The sequence below is a fragment of the Pteropus medius genome, unplaced genomic scaffold (genome assembly GCF_902729225.1).
Source record: "Pteropus medius unplaced genomic scaffold, Ma_sr-lr_union100, whole genome shotgun sequence".
NCBI lineage: Eukaryota > Metazoa > Chordata > Mammalia > Chiroptera > Pteropodidae > Pteropus > Pteropus medius.
The window spans coordinates 12997311-13015429 of NW_024349225.1; the positions used below are offsets into that span (position 1 = coordinate 12997311).

The 18119-nt window shown below is 39.2% G+C and overlaps 1 protein-coding gene across 1 annotated transcript in view; it reads right to left on the bottom strand.

Moving 5' to 3' along the window:
- The window catches only part of PRRC2C (proline rich coiled-coil 2C), a 78364-nt gene that overhangs the window by 32538 nt on the left and 27707 nt on the right, over positions 1–18119 (bottom strand). The window contains 10 exon segments of the mRNA XM_039881115.1: positions 3–1363; positions 2363–2573; positions 3570–3819; positions 4260–4429; positions 9423–10050; positions 13641–13694; positions 15071–15215; positions 16230–16317; positions 16394–16527; positions 17155–17237. Coding sequence (XP_039737049.1) covers positions 3–1363; positions 2363–2573; positions 3570–3819; positions 4260–4429; positions 9423–10050; positions 13641–13694; positions 15071–15215; positions 16230–16317; positions 16394–16527; positions 17155–17237 — 3124 coding nt within the window.

The window sequence follows — 18119 nt, forward strand, 5'->3', positions numbered from 1 at the left end:
GCTGTCCTTGTCGCTCGCACTCTCGTGCACCTCGCTGTCCGTGTCGGTCTCCGAGCCGCGCTGCCGTCTCCTTTTGGGGACGACCTCGAAGTCGGAGCTCTCGCTGCGCGTCTCGCTCTCCTCGCGCGGCCGGGGCGGCCCGGCGGGCGCGCGCTCGGCCCGCGGCTTGCCGTCGCGCTCGCGGTACTGCGGGTGGTCCCGGGCGTGCCCCCGGCCCCCGCGGCCGCGCCCCCCGTAGGAGCCCCGGTAGCTGCGGCCTCTGGAGTAGTACTCGCCGCGGCCGCGGCCCCGGTAGCCCTGCTCCGGAAACCAGTCCCGCTCCCGGGCGTCCTTCCAGTAGGGCCGGGCCGGCGGGGCCGACTCCTTCCTCACCGCGGCGCGGGGGTCCGGGCGGGGCCTCTCGGGCCCCGCGTCCTTGCTGGCCGCCTTCTCAGGCGGCGCCTCCTCTTTGACCGCTGGGGCTGTGGCGGCCTGCGGGGGCGCAGTCCGCGCGGCGGGCTCGGCCTCGGCCCCGCCCGCGGCCCCGCCCGCAGGCTCCGGGGGCTTCTCCGGGTCCTGAGGGGGCTTCTGCGCCACCGCGGCAGTTTCTGTTGAGGGAGGTTCCTTGGGTTCCGGCGGAGGCGCTGGTGGGGCCGGCTGGGCCTGAGCCTGAGCCTGAGCCGGTGCTGCGGCTGCTGGGGGCGCAGGGACGGGATCTTTCTTTTCCGTTTTTTCCGCTTTTACAACTTTCTCAGTGGCCTTTTCTCCCTTTTCTCCTTCTTTCTCCTTCCTTTGCTCTCGCTCCTCTTTCATATCCCTAAGTATAGGTTTTTTAATGGGACCCGATCTTCTCACAGGCCGATCGCTACCTTCTTCTCTTCTGTTGGAACTTGGCCGTGGGCCCCAGCGAGTTTCCGACTTGGATTTATACAGTTTTTCAGGTTTTGGTCCTTCGGCAGACCGTATGAAGCCGTCCTTTTTTGGTTTGTCCTCCGACCTGTCTGCGGGTTCTTTCGGTTCTATGCACCTGCTGGTTACCTTAGGAATGCTGGCAGGCGGCTCGCTTCTCTGCTCCTCTGATTTCTGCGGGTGGTTAGACCCGTGGGAAACACTCCTTTTCCGGGCAGGCTGACTTTCCCCAGCTGCAGGCCGCTCTTCGTGAGGGGCAGTTGCAGTCTTTTGATCAAGGATGTCAAAACAAGCAGGCTGACTGCTTGAGTCCGTGGGGTGAGGTCTAATGTCTTCCACAGACCTGCTTAAAAACTTCTGTACTTCCGTCTCACTTGGCTCCCTAGCAAAGTCCGCTTTGGGACGAGGCTCTGGCCGACTGTGCTCTACAGGATAAGCAGCAGTAACCTGTTCCTGAGCCAACGGAGCTTCGGGCCTGAGACAACGAGAATTCAGAGGCACATCATCAGGGCAATATCTTTCTTACATGTAAGTGTGCAGCAAAATAATCCCTATAACTTTAAAACAAAACAATAGATCCTAATTATAAAGAGCATCTTTATGTCTCCATAAAAAGTTTAGTGCAGCATTACTCAAAATAGCCAAGAGGTGGAAACAACTTAAACATCCACTGACTGATGACTGAGTTAAGAGAACGTGCTATATACACACACGCAATGGAATGTTATTTAGCTGTTAAAAAAAATCTCGTGATATGCTACAACATGGATGAGGATGGTACACTAAGTGAAATAAATCAGTCACAGAAGGAAAATACTGCACGACTCCTGATACGAGGTATACAATCTCATCAGACCCATCCAAGCAGAGTGGAACGGTGACAGGAAATGGCAGGGAGCGGGAATGAGGAGTTGCTACTAAGTTTTAGCTGTACAACATGAAAAGAGTACAGAGGTCTATCCTTCCCAATGAATCAGAATTATAAGACACCATAAAATATACAGAGGGCAGAGTTCTGACTTTATGGTTACAAGTTATTAGAGATCGCCAACTGTCTGCTACTTTGAAGTCTCTCTGTAAATTAGTTTATGTCCTTATCTTGACCTTAGAAAACTTCCATAAGATATTAATAATTAAATGTCTATACCGTTTCTCACTAGCGGAAGAATTCTAGCAACACCTTAGCCAGACTACATGTTAAGTACCCAACCAATGGTGGAAACCTGCCAATCTTAATATCTAACACTAAACTTTAGCAGTTAATTCAATGTATACAACTAGATTACAAAAAGCTCTAATCAACAGAAATAACAGAAAAAAATAAAAGTATGCCCAAAAATGAAATGACACACTTTAAATGGGGGGAAGTCAGATTTGTGGCTCAGTCCTAAATCAGAATGATTGCCAGAGACACCATATAGGTTTTGTTTCAACACGACACTGAATTTGGTCTATTCATAAACGTAACAATTACCTTACGCTCTCAGGCTCTTCCGCTGCCTGGGGAGTGGCGGCCTGTGGAGGCTCAGGGTGAGGGTAGGGATCTGACCCCCACATCAGACGCGGCTCTGAGAGGGGCACTGCATGGTCTCTTGCAGATCGAGCTATATGCTCAAATGACTCAGAACTGTTTGGTGACCCTTCTATCTGATCTCTTCTCATCAGTGGTTTAGGAGGAATCATTCCTGTACGAAAGGCAGAAAAAAAATTAAAAAACAAACACCAACAAAAAAAACAAAACCAAAATTAACAAAACCATAGACATAGAATCTAGGTTATCAATTACTATTTGGTATTCTCTATATTTAAACTACAGAAATATTTTTGCAAAGTAAAACTAATCAACTCAACAAATCATCAGTGATTATGTGAGTTTTTCCATGAATGAGATTTTCATTGCTGCTGTTAAATAGATTTAAGAACTGAGAAAGGACAGCAAGCAAAACCACAATGGCAGCCTATTTTACTGGAAAGAATATAATCAGATAATAAGCACTGTAACTCTATGCATGTTAATACAATGAGAATTACACCAATAGTTATAAATTTTGAGAAAATATTTCTTACAAAAATTCTATTAATCTAGTTTAATGATCAATATGCTATAAATTATGCCTCTTAATTTTTAAAAATTTGTGTAAATTTTAAACTACAATGAGATTCTTGATCATGTTTTTACCACATGTAAATTTTCCTCTTTACCATTTTAATAATGGATTATCTGGATTTATTCTCACAGATTCCATAAAAGACAGCTAATTTATTTGTTTTTAGCTAACCTATGAGAAAACAAGTATAGGGCTGGTAAATGATGGAGAAAATTGATAAGCTGGAATATATAACATGGACAAAATTCAAATGTTAAAACACAAAGGAACAAAACCAGAGTAGCAAACAGATATTGTTAATTAGACAGTAACTTTCCAACTTAAAAATTTTAAATAATATTTACAAAACAGAAAACTAGCACTTTGGTCTTATTGCACTGTTGCTTCAGTGTCTGGCATTTACTCTGCTGAAAGAAAGTTACATAATTCCGTGATAAACACCTAGGGGCCCTTGTACATTCTAACTAGATTACAACTCACAGAGAAATCACGACTAACAATGGAGGGAAAACGAAAAGCTCTGATGCCGCAGAACGGCGAGCCAGCCCTGAGACAGGGCTGTATCCCACTCACCGTGATGAATGGGAGGGATGTCCACGGCAGCTCTACCTGACATCATTCGAGGATCCATGTATGACTGCATCATGAGCCACCTTGGATCAAAACCCATGGACGCCAAGTGCTGAGGGTGGGGCTGCATTGGCTGGTAAAGAGGCCTGTGTGGGGGAGGAGGGACAGCGCCACTGGATGGCTGCGATGGGACCGTTGGTGGAAGTACCCCTTGCTGTTGCTGCTGCTGCCATTGCTGCTGTTTCATCTGCTCCTGAAAAGGCAGGGTCCCACAGCTTGAGATTGTAGTTCCATGTGATACATTAATACATATACACCAAGCAATCATATCAGAAAATAGGCTTTTTTGAATCCTTCAAGGGAAAGACTTCAAAAGACATTTAACAGTGAGAGGTGGCAAGACAAAAGAACAAAGGATAAATTATGACATCTTGACTTAAAGCAGCTTATCATTCGTTAATTATGTTGTAGATACCATTTCCCAGAAAGGAAGATGGTGTCTACAGGGAGGCAGAGGAAAAAGGATTGACAGAGAAGTTCACAGTAAAACCCCTGTCAACAAACTTGATTTAAAAGGGAAAAATGTTCAGGGGAAATTAGTGTGTTTTGTGTATTTATTTTATGTCAAATTATTTTTCTAACTACTGAACAATAAACCTTTCCAATTGTACACGATAGAATGCTTTTCGTTACCTGCTGCCGCTGGAACCGTGGTGGTAAGGACTTCTGGAACTGTTTAAAATACCCAGATAAAACAGCAGGCCGAGGTTGAGACCCTGACTCTGGTTCCGTTTCGTGTGCCACTTGTGTGGTCTCTTTCTCACCGCGACTGCTGTCTTGTCTAGTGAAAACGGGGTCACCCTCTGTCCAAAGAAAAGGTGAAAGAGAGAATGGTATTCATCTATGACACTTGCCAAAAACATACTAAAGTGAAATGATTAGACTGATATATAAAAAAAGGTAACGAGGAGGAAAGCATCCTCATTACTCCAAAACACTGCTTTGTATCCTAACGTTGGTAGTCACCAATGAGGTAACATTACTCTAACAAAACCTTTGATTTCCTCGAAGCTGGATTCTCGTTAAGACAGAGATTACAGGTTCAAATGCTTCACCATACAAAAATATATATCTGACATTTTGCGATAATAAAACATTTCAAATACTACCTACACCTTCCATGTTTTAATATTAATGTACTACCAGTATTTACTTGTGATTCACAATGACTTGTGAAAACACAAATGGCCTTTAAATACTTAAAATAGAACACAGTGGTTCAACTTTTTTTGATCGAAGGACTATTATCTATAAAGAAAACTGATGAATCTAAGTCTGACAACAAAAGAGTGATCACCGGCTTTTTTCGAATATATAAATCGTTATTTTATGTAAAGGGTGTCACGTATGATTATGTAGAAAGGGGAACCACATACATATCAAAAAGGAAAGTTTTCATCCCAAAGAAAACCAGAGCCATATTTGTTCTAGAGAACGTCATTTGTTACAATTACAAAGCCAACGTTTTTACAAATTATTTTCTCAGACAACTGGGGATGAATCTTAAAAGGAAGTTTATTTTGCTAATGTAAAACCATGCTGTAATATTAAAAATGTGTAAATGAGAAAAGAAAATACCGGGAGAACCAATTAAAAATCAAATGGTTACATCTCACCTAGCTAAAATTAAGCTGCCATCAGAGAACATATAAAATCTCGATGAAAATAAAAGTGCCACTAAATATTATTAAAAAGAAAACAATAATTTATGTAGATATAGTCACCACTGACCACTAAATTATCAGGATCAATACATATATTCATTGACAGAACTAGGACTAAATTATGAATTTCCTTATTTCTAATCGACTATAGTCCTTTCTCATTAACTGTTAATAAGATTCTCTAAGGCTGTTTGTTCTCTTTCAGCACTGAAGTAACCTTGAGTATAAATAAAAACATACAACAAATTTTCAAATAGCTGTATAATATAATTTCAAGCAACAGGGTCTTATAAAAAGAGCGTGGGTTTTGAGCTCAAAAGTTTCAGTATTTTTATATCATAAAATATACTGAAATAAAAATACTTCTAATTCTATTTTAACTTAAGCTGTTCATTAAGACTGAGCTTTACTACAAGTTTGGAGTAAGGTGTTAAGTATTTTTTTAAAAAGCATAACAGTTTGCTAAAAGTACATCAATTACATTATGGAAGCTTTTATATTTCAACTGGTAGAAAAATCTGAAATTATGACCTGGGTATAGTCATTTAATTATGGCAATCAAAAATTCCCATTAAGCTCTATTCAATTTGAAGTTTAGAAATCAACAAATGAGATTTTATTTAGTTAGATGTCTTGGAATAAAAAGGAAAAAGCTGAAGGTTCAGCATGTGAGTATAAAGCCAATACAATTTAGCAAACAAAACAGAACTGAAGCTCATCTAATAACTTTGAAAAACACTGAAGAATAACCTCATCATCCTTCCCAAAATGAAATGACTCATTTCTTCCAACACACAATTGCTGTCTTTTCATACTTTTCTATAAGACAAACAGGATTCTGGGATGACGGCTGAGTAGGAATAACAGCAATTTCTTCTGCAACCCAGACAGCAATTGCACTGTCAGAATATGTCTGATGTAACTATTTTGGAATTTGGAGTCTATTGAAGGCTTGTAACTTGCAGGGAAGACTTGGACAATAGAGTGCAGTTAATTTCAGTCAATTAGAGCTCTTAGCAGCAGGACCAGCTACCCACCCCCATTTCACATTAAACTGCACATCTGAACAAGCAGAAGAAAGAATAGATGAACTTGAAGATAGAACGATAGAAATTATTAAATCTGAGGAACAGAAAAGAAAGTAAACAGAGCCTAAAGGACCTGTGGGACAAGATCAAACAGACCCACATGCACACTGAGGGAGTCCAAACACAGGAGAGAGGGAGGGCAGAGACTGCACACTAGTGAGCATGTAAAATGGTACAGTCACTGTGAAAAACAGTATGGTGGGTCCTCAAAAATTAAAAACAGAATTACCCTACAATCCAGCAATTCCGCTTCTGGGTATACACTCAAAAAAAAAAAAAAGAAAGAAATAATGGCAAAAACTTCTGAAATTTGATTTTAAAAAAAGAACATTTATACCTCTAAGAAGCTCAATGAACTTTAACAGACCCAAACTGAGAAGCATTATAATCAAACTTTCAAAAGACAAAGACAAAAAATTTTGAAAGCAGCAAGAGAAAGCACTAAGAGAAGTCACACACAAAGGGTTCTCAATAAGATTATCAGATTTCTCATCAGAAACACTGGAGGCCAGAAGGCAGTTTTCAAAGTTAAGTAAGGGAGAAGAAACTAAGACATTCACAGAAAAAGGCTGAGGGAATTCATTACCATTAGTCCTGCCCTCCAAGAAATGCTCAAGGGAATCCTGTAGGGTGAAATGAAGACACTAGACAATATCGAAGCTGTATGACAAAATAAAGGTCTCAGTAAAGGTGGATAAAATACAGGAAATTATATAAGCTACTAGTATTTTAACAGTGGTGTGTAACTATGTTTTTCTGCATGATTTAAGAAATATATATTAAAAAATAAACTAATTATTAATCCAAAACCTACAGCTAACACCACACTCAATGGTGGTAAGACTGAGAGCATTTTCTAAGATCAGGATCAAGACAAGAGTTATTAGGCAAGAAAAAAATATATCAGAATTGGAAAAGAAGTTATTTTTCACAGATAATATGATTTTATAATAGAAAACCCTAAAAATTCTACAAAACCTGTTAGAATAAATTAATTCAGCAAATTAACAGGTAACGAATTTAATATACAAAAATTACTTGCACAGCTATACACTAAAAATGAACAATCTGAAAAAGAAATTACAAAAACAATACCATTAACAAAAGCATCGTAAAGAATAAAATCCTTAGGAATTAACTGGGGAGGTGAAAGACTTTTATAATGAAAACTACAAAATACTGATGAAGAAATTAAAGACAACATAAGTAAATGGAAATACATCCCATGTTCATGAATTGGAAGACTCAATATTGTTACATGTCAACACTAGCCAAAGCAATGTACAGAGTCAATCAAAATCCCAAGGGCATTCTTTATAGAAATAGAAACACCCATCCTTAAATTCACATAGAATCTCAATGTACCCACAGTAGCCAGAACAATCTTGAAAAAGAATAACAAAGACTTACTATGAAGCCACAATAAAAATGTGATATTGACGTAAAGGCAGACACAGACCAATGAAATAAAGTATATAGTCCTGAGATAAACCATCAGATATATGCTCAAATGATTTCAGACAAGGGTGGCAAGACCACTCAATAGAGGAAAGGACTTTCCAACAAATGGTGTTGGGAAAACTGGATATCCATATGCAAAAGAATGAAGTCGGATGCTTACCTAACACAATATACAAAACAATGCAAAATACGTCAAAGACATAAACGTCTGACATAGAACTCTGACACTTGCCTAAGAAAACATAGGGCAAAAGGTTCATGATATTAGATTCGGCAATAACTTCTTAGATACAACACCAAAGACAAAAGCAACAAAAGAGAAAACTGGACTTTGTGAAAACTGTAAAGTTTTGTGCATCAAAATATCAAGAGTGAAATGACAACCCAAGGATTGGGGGAAAATATTGACAGATCATATATCTGATAAGGGTCCGACACCAGAATATATAGCCAACTCCTAAAACTGCAACCACCACCAATCCAATTCAAAAATGGGCAAAGAACTGCAACAGACATTTCTCCAAAGGAGATATATGAATGGCCAATAAACATCGAAAAGATCCTCAACCTCACTAATCATTAGGGAAAAGCAAATCAAAACTACAATGAGATATCACCTCATACCTACTAGGATGGCTACTATAAAAAAAAAAAACCACAAAAATTCAAAAAATAACAAATGTCGGTGAGAACACGAGAAACAAACTGCACACTGCTGGAGGGAATGTAAAATGGTACAGTCGCTGTGAAAAGCAGAATGGTGGGTCCTCAAAAATTAAAATTATTACCCTATAATCCAGCAATTCCACTTCTGAGTATACACTCAAAAGAAATGAAAGCAGGGTCTCAAAGAGATGTTTGTACACTCACATTCACAGCAGCATTATTAGGAATAGGTAAAATGTGGAATCAATCCAAGTGTTCATCAACAGATGACTAGATAAGCAAAGTGTCATATATACACACACACAGACACACACACACAATGAATTATGAGCCTTAAAAAAGGGGCGATTCTGTAATATATTACAATATGGATGAACCTTGAAGACATTGTGTTAAATGAAATAAGCCGGTCACAAAAAGATAAATGTTGTATGATTCCACTGAAATAAAGCACTCAGAATAGTCGATATCAGAGACAGAAAGAATGGTTGCCAGGGGCTGGGGAGAGAAGGGACTAGGGCGCTCGTTTAGCGGGCGTAGGGATGGGCTTTCTGTTTTACGAGACGAAGCATTCTGGAGATGAATGGTGGTGAGAATGCACAACATTATGAATGTATTTAATACCACTGAATTGTACACCTAAAAATGGTTAAGATGCTAAATTTTATGGCACATGTACTTTACCATAAGGAAAAAAATTAGGGCAAAAAAGCATATTAAATTATCCAATAAAAGTTAACTTCTATCCAAAACAAACAAAAACAAACAAAAAAACAATCTTTTGTTTATCTGGATTACATACTGTTTTTTAGATTTTTAAATTTAGGTTACACATGTTAAAAATACACAAACATCAACACTATAGTAACATGAGGCATTTTGTAAAGCGTACATAAGAACAAACAAGACTATTATACCTTTATTAGTGCTGCTTTCACTTTCTGGTTTTTCTACCAGAGGCTCTAAAGCAGGTTCCTTGTGCTCGATTTTTTCCTCCACTTTCTCCCTTTCTTTCTTCTCCGATTCACCCTCCTTTTCCTGTTCTTTCATCTTTTGCAGTTCTAGTTCTTTTTCCTTTTCCGGCTGCTGTTCTAGTTCTTTCTCTTTTTCTTGCTTTCTTTCCTTCTCCATTTCTCTTTGTTTCTCCTGCTCTCTCTCCAGCTCTTTCTCCTTCTCCTGCAGCCTCTCCCTTTCTTTTTCCTTCTCCTTCTCTCGCTCCCGTTCTTGTTCTTTTTCGAGTTCTTTCTCCCGCTCCCGTTCCTTTTCCCGCTCCCTTTCTCTGATTTCCTCCGGAGATGGCTGCTTGTCCACTATACCAAGCTTTTCATCCAACTGTTTCAATTTCTCAGCACAAGCTGCCTTCCTCTGTTCTTCCATCCTTCGCTCTTCCTCTTCACGCCGTTTACGAGCACGTTCCACCACTGCAGAAAGTTCTGACTGCTGTCTTCTTCTCTGCTTCCATATTTCATCTTCATCAGGTACTTGCTGCTTGGCGGGGAAAGGGCCTGGTCTTCCAGGTACTGCCTGTCGGTCTGGAGGAGGATGCTGAAACATTCAGAGAAAATTATCGGACGAATGTGACAAATCTGACAAACACTGGATATCTTGGCATTGAGAGAGAGGAAAAAACTCCCACAAAATATGAGAAATTTTCCTGATAAAACATATTAAAATGGAAAAAAGTAACAACGTGGGAAAAATATTAAATCTAGACTAATTCCTCAAGCTAAGACCAGAATAATTAATCCCACCACCTAATATTCACTGAGCATGCACCACACACAATGCTCACTCAGTATTTGCTGAATAAATCAGAAGCTGTCACAACATGACTTTCAAAATATAAATTTAGAGATAAAGGAAATTTAGAATGTGAGTACTTTAGCAGCAATTGCCAGGAATGAAATGCGGAAAAGAGAAAGAAGTCCAGAAGGATGCAAAACGGGACCACAAGAGCCCTGAGAAGATGGGGGTATGGTTATAGGTGAAAAAAGCAGACAGTGGAAAAGGAGACACTGCAGCTGCTGACAATTCAAAGGAGAAGAAGTTCCTAGAAATCAGCCTGGGAAGAGAGAGTTCTGCCTCCGAAATGAAAGATCCAGAAATGCATATCTAGAATTCAAAGTGGAATGAGGAAGATCACCCAAGGGACTGCGTTTTAATGATTTAATTTTCAATTAATGTGTTCTAAACTACTATGTGGTCTAAAATCAATGCCAGCAAAGAAAAGCAGAATGAAAAGAGCACATGAAGGACTGAAACATTGAGGAACGAAAAAAAATGTTTTTAAAAATGCTGATTTTAATAGCTACAAGGATGAAGAAAACTTAAATCCCATAACTAGTCAGAATCCTTTACAAAAGAGAAAATAATGGTATGATAAAAACATTAGAATGAATATAAGAAAACATGAATACGCTATCATTTACTGACAGTGCTGTCTTATGCATACCACTTAATCTCCCTGGTGTTCAGTTACTTCATCTATAGCTCAGAGACAAGCTGCAAAAACAAAGTGATCATATAAAAGTACCCAATTTCCATAGTAAACTCACAGAGTAAGCATTTTTAAAAGAGCAACTTCGCTAAAGTATAATTTACATAAAATGTGATGCACAGAGTTTGATGAGTCTGGACGAGTGTTATACTTGTATACTACCACCACAATCAAGACACAGGGCGTTTTCATCATTCCTCCACCCATACCCCCGACCCCAAGCAACCACTTCTGGCAGTCGTGAGTATTTTGCCTTTCCTAGAATTTCATATAAATGGATACATCAAGTTATGTTCTCTTTTGTGTCTGGCTTCTTGTGCTTCAGGTAATAGTTCTGGGTCACTGTGTGTTATCAATAGTTTGCTCCACTCCACTGCTAAATAGTATTCAAACACAGGTGCATCATTTCATCTGTGGATGGACATGTGGATTGCTTCTCGTTTTTAAACTATGAATAATAAAACAGCTATGGGCATTTATGCCTACGTCTTTGTGTAAATGTGTATTTTCATTTCTCCTGGATAAATATCTAGGAATGGAACTGCCAAGTCATATGGTAAATATATGTTTCATTCTATAAGAAACTGCCAAACTGTTTTCCTAAGTGATCACAAGGTTTTACAGCCCGCCAGTAACGCATGAGGGTGCCAGCTGCTCTGCATCCCACCCAACATTTGGTGTCATCAGCCTTTTTAATTTTGGACATGTAACAAAATCTCATTGTGGTTTTAATTTCCGTCTCCCTGGTGACTAAAGATATTGAACATTTTTTCATGTGCTCTTTGACCATTTATATACCTTATTTTGTTTAGTGAATGTTCAAATTATTTTGTTGGGCTATTTATCTTATTATTGAGTTATAAGTTTTTTTGTTTGTTTGTTTGTTTGTTTGTTTGTTTTAATAATATTCCAATACAAGTTCTTTGCCAGATGAAATTAGTAAAAAAAAAATTTTTTTTTGACAGAAATCCTTTCATTACCTTACTGATGTTTTTAGGGAAGGCCTCTAAAGTGGTAACATCTGATCAGAGAATTTAATAGGAAAAATCCCAGGAAAAGAACCTTCCAGTAAGAGGAAACAGCAGAGAAAATGTCTTAAGGATGTAATAAAAAAACAGCAGCAACAAAGATCGTGTGGTGAGGACAGAAGGAAGCGTAGACAAGATCAGAAGTAGACTGTAAAGTCCCGCGCAGGCACCGCGTGGCCTCAGGCGCGCGCCCAGTCTGAAAAGCCTGTGTGCGTCTCCTACGGAAAACCTGCGACGAGGGGGAGGGCTGAGCAGGCCGCGAGGGAGGAAGAGCAAAGGCTGTTGAGAGCTGATGCGATAGTGCACGTGAAATGCAACAGGTGGCAGCAAGGACTCAGTGCAGGAACGTGTTCTGAAGGCAGAAGCGACCTAATTTGCTGACATTAAGCTGGATGTAAGGTGAAAACGGACTTCCAGGTTTTCACTTGAGTAAATGCGTGATAATGTAGAAGACGAGAAGCAGCAGGACCGTGTATGTGTGGGAGTCAGGGAGAGGGGGAGTGTGTGTGTTATGGTTTGGATATATTAATTATAAGATATCCATCAGCAGGCCACGTGGGGATGTTGAACTGACTGTTTTATACACGTGAGTACCATGAGCACGCACACGAGACCCTTCAGGGAAAAGATATACTGCTGACCCTTGAACAACATGGGTTTGAACCGCCCAAGTTCACGCATGGATTTTTTTAATGGACATACAGTTGTCCCTCTGTATCCCCAGGTTTTGCATTCGAGGGTTCAAACGACCATGGATCGAGAATAATATTTTTGATCCATGGTTGGAAATCCATGGATGGTCCTGGAACTAATCCCCTGTAGCTAAGATTTTGGCAAGTGAAAATTATACGTGGATTCTCAACTGTGTGAAGGGTTGGTGCCCCAACCCCCGCATCTTTCAAGGGTCAACTATAGTTAGAAAAAGGAGGACACAGCCCTGACCCCTCCAACACCCAAAGGTCATTACAGGAAGCTCAGAAGGAATACAAATTAAAGAGAAGAAAAACAGTGTAATGTCTCAAAAACAAGTTAATAAAAAAGTGTTTTAAGAAGGATGAAGAAAGATTAACTATATCAACTGCTGCTGAGATTAAGTAAAACGAAGACAAGAAAACTGGATTTGGCAAGATGGAAGTCATTACTGACTTGGAAATAACAGTCTCAAAGGTATGGCGGGAGATGAAAGCCTAAGCGAAGAGCGTCAGTGAGAGACACTGAAACAATTCTGCCGGGAAGGAGAACAGAGAAACAGGGTAGACACTTCAGGGGGTGGTGGGCAGTGGACTTAGGGGAGGACTGGTTTAAAAAAGTTTTTTAAATATGGGAGATAACAGGTAAGTGAAAGAAGATGGGATCCAGGGGCAAGTAGAAGAGTTGTCCTTAGAAGCAAGGACAACAGGAAGGGCACAGAAATGGGAAAAACGGTGCTTCGCGTTTTCTTAGTGAAATGGGGAACATTAGCAGCTAAGAATGAAGAGGGAAAGGATAAAGAGGAACACACAGCGGCTACAAGATAAGGACCATAATTGTTTCAGAAACATCACAAATAAAAAACATTAAAACAAAGTCAAATAATATATACAGATCATTAAGCAGCATTTAAAATTTACCTGCTGTGCAAGCAGCTTTGGAGGTGGTGGCAGGTGGGAAGATGGTCCACGTTCCTATGGATCGTTAGAAAATAATCAGATAAAAGTATCTACTGGAAATATCTCTGATGTGCTGATTTTTTCAGAGAGCACAAAACTGCAAAAAGCAAACCATTTTTATCCTTTTCTCTTTTTAAATAAAAGTACACCACTCACCGCAAGATGACTTTATAGAATCATTCAATAAGGTTAGACTCTCAAATGAACTTTTGCAAGAAACAGAATTTTAGTGTATAAATTCTGGAATTCTAGCTCAGTTAATTTGGCTGCTTAGAGGTATGCCTTGAATTTCAAAATTTTATTTATGTAAGTCCAATTCTTTTCCTGGGTTTTCTTTTTAACGGCAAACTGAAGCTATGAGATTTACCTAAAGAAAACCTGGAGCCAGATATAATACATAGAATATTCACGCGCTAATATATACATCAGTGTTGCACACAGAAAAAAATCTAGACATCAAAATCTGGTTTATAATATTCCTCTATTCTTTCATGAAGAAAGGAAGTATCATTCCCCACTTGCCGGTAGTTAAAAGTCACATAAAACATGGATTTTATAAAAAATACTAGAAAAATCCTTCTTTTTCCAGAGTTCACCATTTCTTCTCCAACGGCTAACCAATGCCTTAAGAACGGAGCTTAAACATCCTTGCGCAGCACACGAGACTGACTGCTTCTCCCTGCTCCCCCACATCCCAGTACAGGGGTCTTCCCTCGTGTGCCGCGCCCACGGCTCAGAGCCACTCTCCTCCCTGCGGGGACTCGCTGTGCGCTCTAACCGACACCTGCGGGCCCTCTTTTCCTTTCACCTCCCTGAAGGGACCGGGTCCTCCGCGTGCTGGTATGAATTCCACGAACACGTGCTGCGTGTACGAGTTAAGCGGACCGTCAGGAAGGAAGCCCTTTTTCATCCCATTTGCAATGCAGCTCCTGCTGCATCTCAGAGGCAGGGTCAACTAGATCTGTTGCGCACGGACTTCCCTTCTTTACCTGTTCTTCAAAATGGCTCAGACAAGATTTCTCTGCTCCCCATGTGAGACCTTCCCACTCAGACAGGGTACAATCTCACATAGGAACACTGCCTAGGAGTTACAGTGTGCAGTGCACCACAAAACACACCAGCAATGATAGTTTGGCAAACAATTTAGCCCACCATGTTGATTCAACTAGCTGTTACAAGAAAAAAAGGAAAATCTTTAGTTTCTACCTGATAATTTTAGCTACTGTATTAATAGATCCTGTTAATATGCAATGAAATGATGGTTTAGATCTAGAGGTAGTCAAGAAAAAAATATAGTTTCCTTTCCTAAGTCTTCTTCCAACTCTATGATTATAAAATTAGTTCACCCATAGTTATCTGCAGTGACAAGGATCTCCCTGAAGCCAACAAACCTGATTAAATGGTGGTCCTTTCCCATAGGGACCTTTTGCTACTGGTGGCTGGGCAGGTATCTGAGATGACGATTTAGTGTTGCACACTTCATCTGCTTCTTTTCGGGTTTCACTGTTTTCAGAGGCTTTTGAACCTTGGTCCTCACTGCAAATTTGAAATCCAGGTAAAATAAAAAAGTAAAGTGGATGAACTGTACCATACGTAAATGTATTTTCCCTATGTAGAAAAGACATTAATTCCATTTGGTATTGGGGGAAAATGTCTCAAGGAACAAGATGGTTTTGTGACCTAGTGGCGCTCATCTATTTATTCAATAAATATATACCATATGTCTACAACGTGTTGGGGACTGAACTTGACCGGGTTATCACAAGGCCTGAAGGGTGGTACAGCAGTTATCGAATATGGACGTGCACGCTTAACACACAATGTGGCAAAGGAATAGAATCCCACCACTTTCTATCACCCCCCTCGCCAAATATCTCATCTGAATGCAACTGAGTAATAGTGCAGATATTTAATAACTGTATTCTAATTTATTCTGATTTACTGAAAAAGATAAATCAAATTGCAGGATTTTAAAAAATCAACAAATCACAGGAAACTCACAACTGATGATGAAACAGCAGTGTTTTGCAAGGCCATGGCTGAAAAACTACCAATATGTGCATGCAAGCTCCCGTGTATTTTAAGAGCCCAACTGTTATGTCACATAACCCATACATTCCTGACTCGGATGCCCCTGTCCCAAAAGAAAGAGACAAAAGGCTCCCATTTTCCACGACACTGCTTGCTAAGCTTGAAAAAAATGAAAGACCTGAAGGAGCTGTAGTCACCTATGTAATTTTTCTCAATTTTGTAAATATGGATCGAGTGAAGCAAGTAGCAACTGTTAAATGGTCTTTGATATTGTTTCTCAAAATATCTCCAATTACATGGCAAGCATCAAAATGTCAAACTTTAATTCTGTCATTAGCTATACTTTTAAAATTTGACTCATTAATCACCTTCCCTCTCACTGAGAAAAAGTTCTTGGAGTACAATGTAGAAATTCTATAAATAAGGAACAAATACTTATTAATGAAGCCTCTCTGATTAAATGGCTAATATTATATCAACAAACTCATAATATGAACTGTAAAAGAAATCGCAACTTACCTGCTGTTTTCTTTAGGACTACTACTTCCTTGCTCATCATCATCGCTGAAATTCAGCTGTTCTGTATAATCTACTTCCATCTGGGCACCTATTAAATTATGGAAAACTCAGCTTGACTGTTTAAAAGCATCTAAAAATTAAAAACTCTTAATTTTGCCTCTTACCTGCCCAACCTTCATCAGCTTCAGCATCTAGGTTATCAAATTTATCGAGCTCCTTCAGCTCTGATGCACTAAGGATGGAGGGGCGTTCAGGCTCAGAGGCCCACGAAGGAGGCGGGCCTCTTCCTCGAAGACCTCTATTGACCAAGAGTATAAGGGGAGAGGGTACCAAGTTTTAGTGGTACTATTCAGAAAAATCAAAAGGTTGAAATGTAGTTCATTTCAATTCAACAATGTTTTCTACATGATATACAAAATATTTTGTACGTGATGTGTGTATGAAGTAAATTATGTAAATTTAAGACAATACATAATTCTTATGCAAGTATTTAACAGGAGTCAAGGACTTTTTTTGTCAAAGAATTAAAACAAATATATGTTAAAGGATAATATAGCTAAGACTAATATTCAATAATCTCATACTAATCTTATACTAATAATCTCAAAATAGAGAGGTTTAAGAAAAACCATCATTCAGGAGGATGCTCAAGCATCAGGCAAAAGAAGGAAATGTGGCGTCACTAACATCATGGAAGAAAAGAGGGATAAACAAATGCCATAAATTTTTAGGGCCATAATTTTCAGTTTTCAGAATCTTATGTAAGATAATTTAAAGTTTTAGAGGAATGGAGTATTTTTGTTCTCTTATAAAAGTTATCCAATTATGGCAGCTGTACTCTGAGGACAGAAAAACGAATCAATCATCACAAGCCACTCAACCTCCAGGAAATGCTCTGCACACTTTAATCATTTAATAGTCTTACTTGTTTGCTTCAGATAAAGAAGGTGGAAACCTCATGGGACCATGAAGAGGAGGATACGCCATCCTTGGATACTGCTGAAACATCTATACGTAGGAAATAAAAACTGATTAACCACCCAGTTAAAAAAAAAAAGATCACCCTAAGCCTAAAATGATAATTTATAGAAAGAATGATTAAAAATAAATAGTACTATGAAGAACTCATTTTATCTGCTGGTACAGATCATCATCCATCCTCAATAACAAGCCATTTGTAAGATTATTACCTCCACCAAGTCTTTACAAATAGAGGCAATAGCCAGTGCTCGTCCTAAGAACTCGTTATTTCATTAACAAAATTACACAAAAATGATTGTATATTGACATGAAAAACTAAAAAAGACAACGGGCATGCACTGCAGAAAACTGCAGAGACTTAACCAAGTCCGAATACTGGAAATAATATGAGACTTCGACTGAATGCAGGAGTCCATTAACTGAAGGCACATTTGCTGGCAGACAGAACTCAGTTCAGATAAAAGGACAATCCATAACCCAAGGGAGTAAAAAAGGAGGAGGTGGGTAAGGGCATAGGTAGATTCCCACTCAAGTTAATATGAGACAATAACTATAAATTGAGGCCCAGAGATGACGCTCTCTAAGGCTTCGAGAAGCTAAATTTAAGAGAACATCAAGGGATTTGTCTTATAATTTGAAAGAGAAGGAATGTCCAGGAATGCTTGGTTATTTACTATTTGCTTATATCCAGGTCAGATTATATTTAAAAAAAAAAAAAATACACACACACACACACGAAATCGTATTATTTTAAAACACATAATTTACATTGTAATACAGATTAGTTTTGCTAAAAAAAAGTTTAACTTAAAGAAATTAATTTATACCCGAAGAAAGGCTATGCTTACATGATCATGCTGTCTAAAGAAGATATTTCTAAGCAGGGCTAGAGCAAAGTTAATTAAGTTA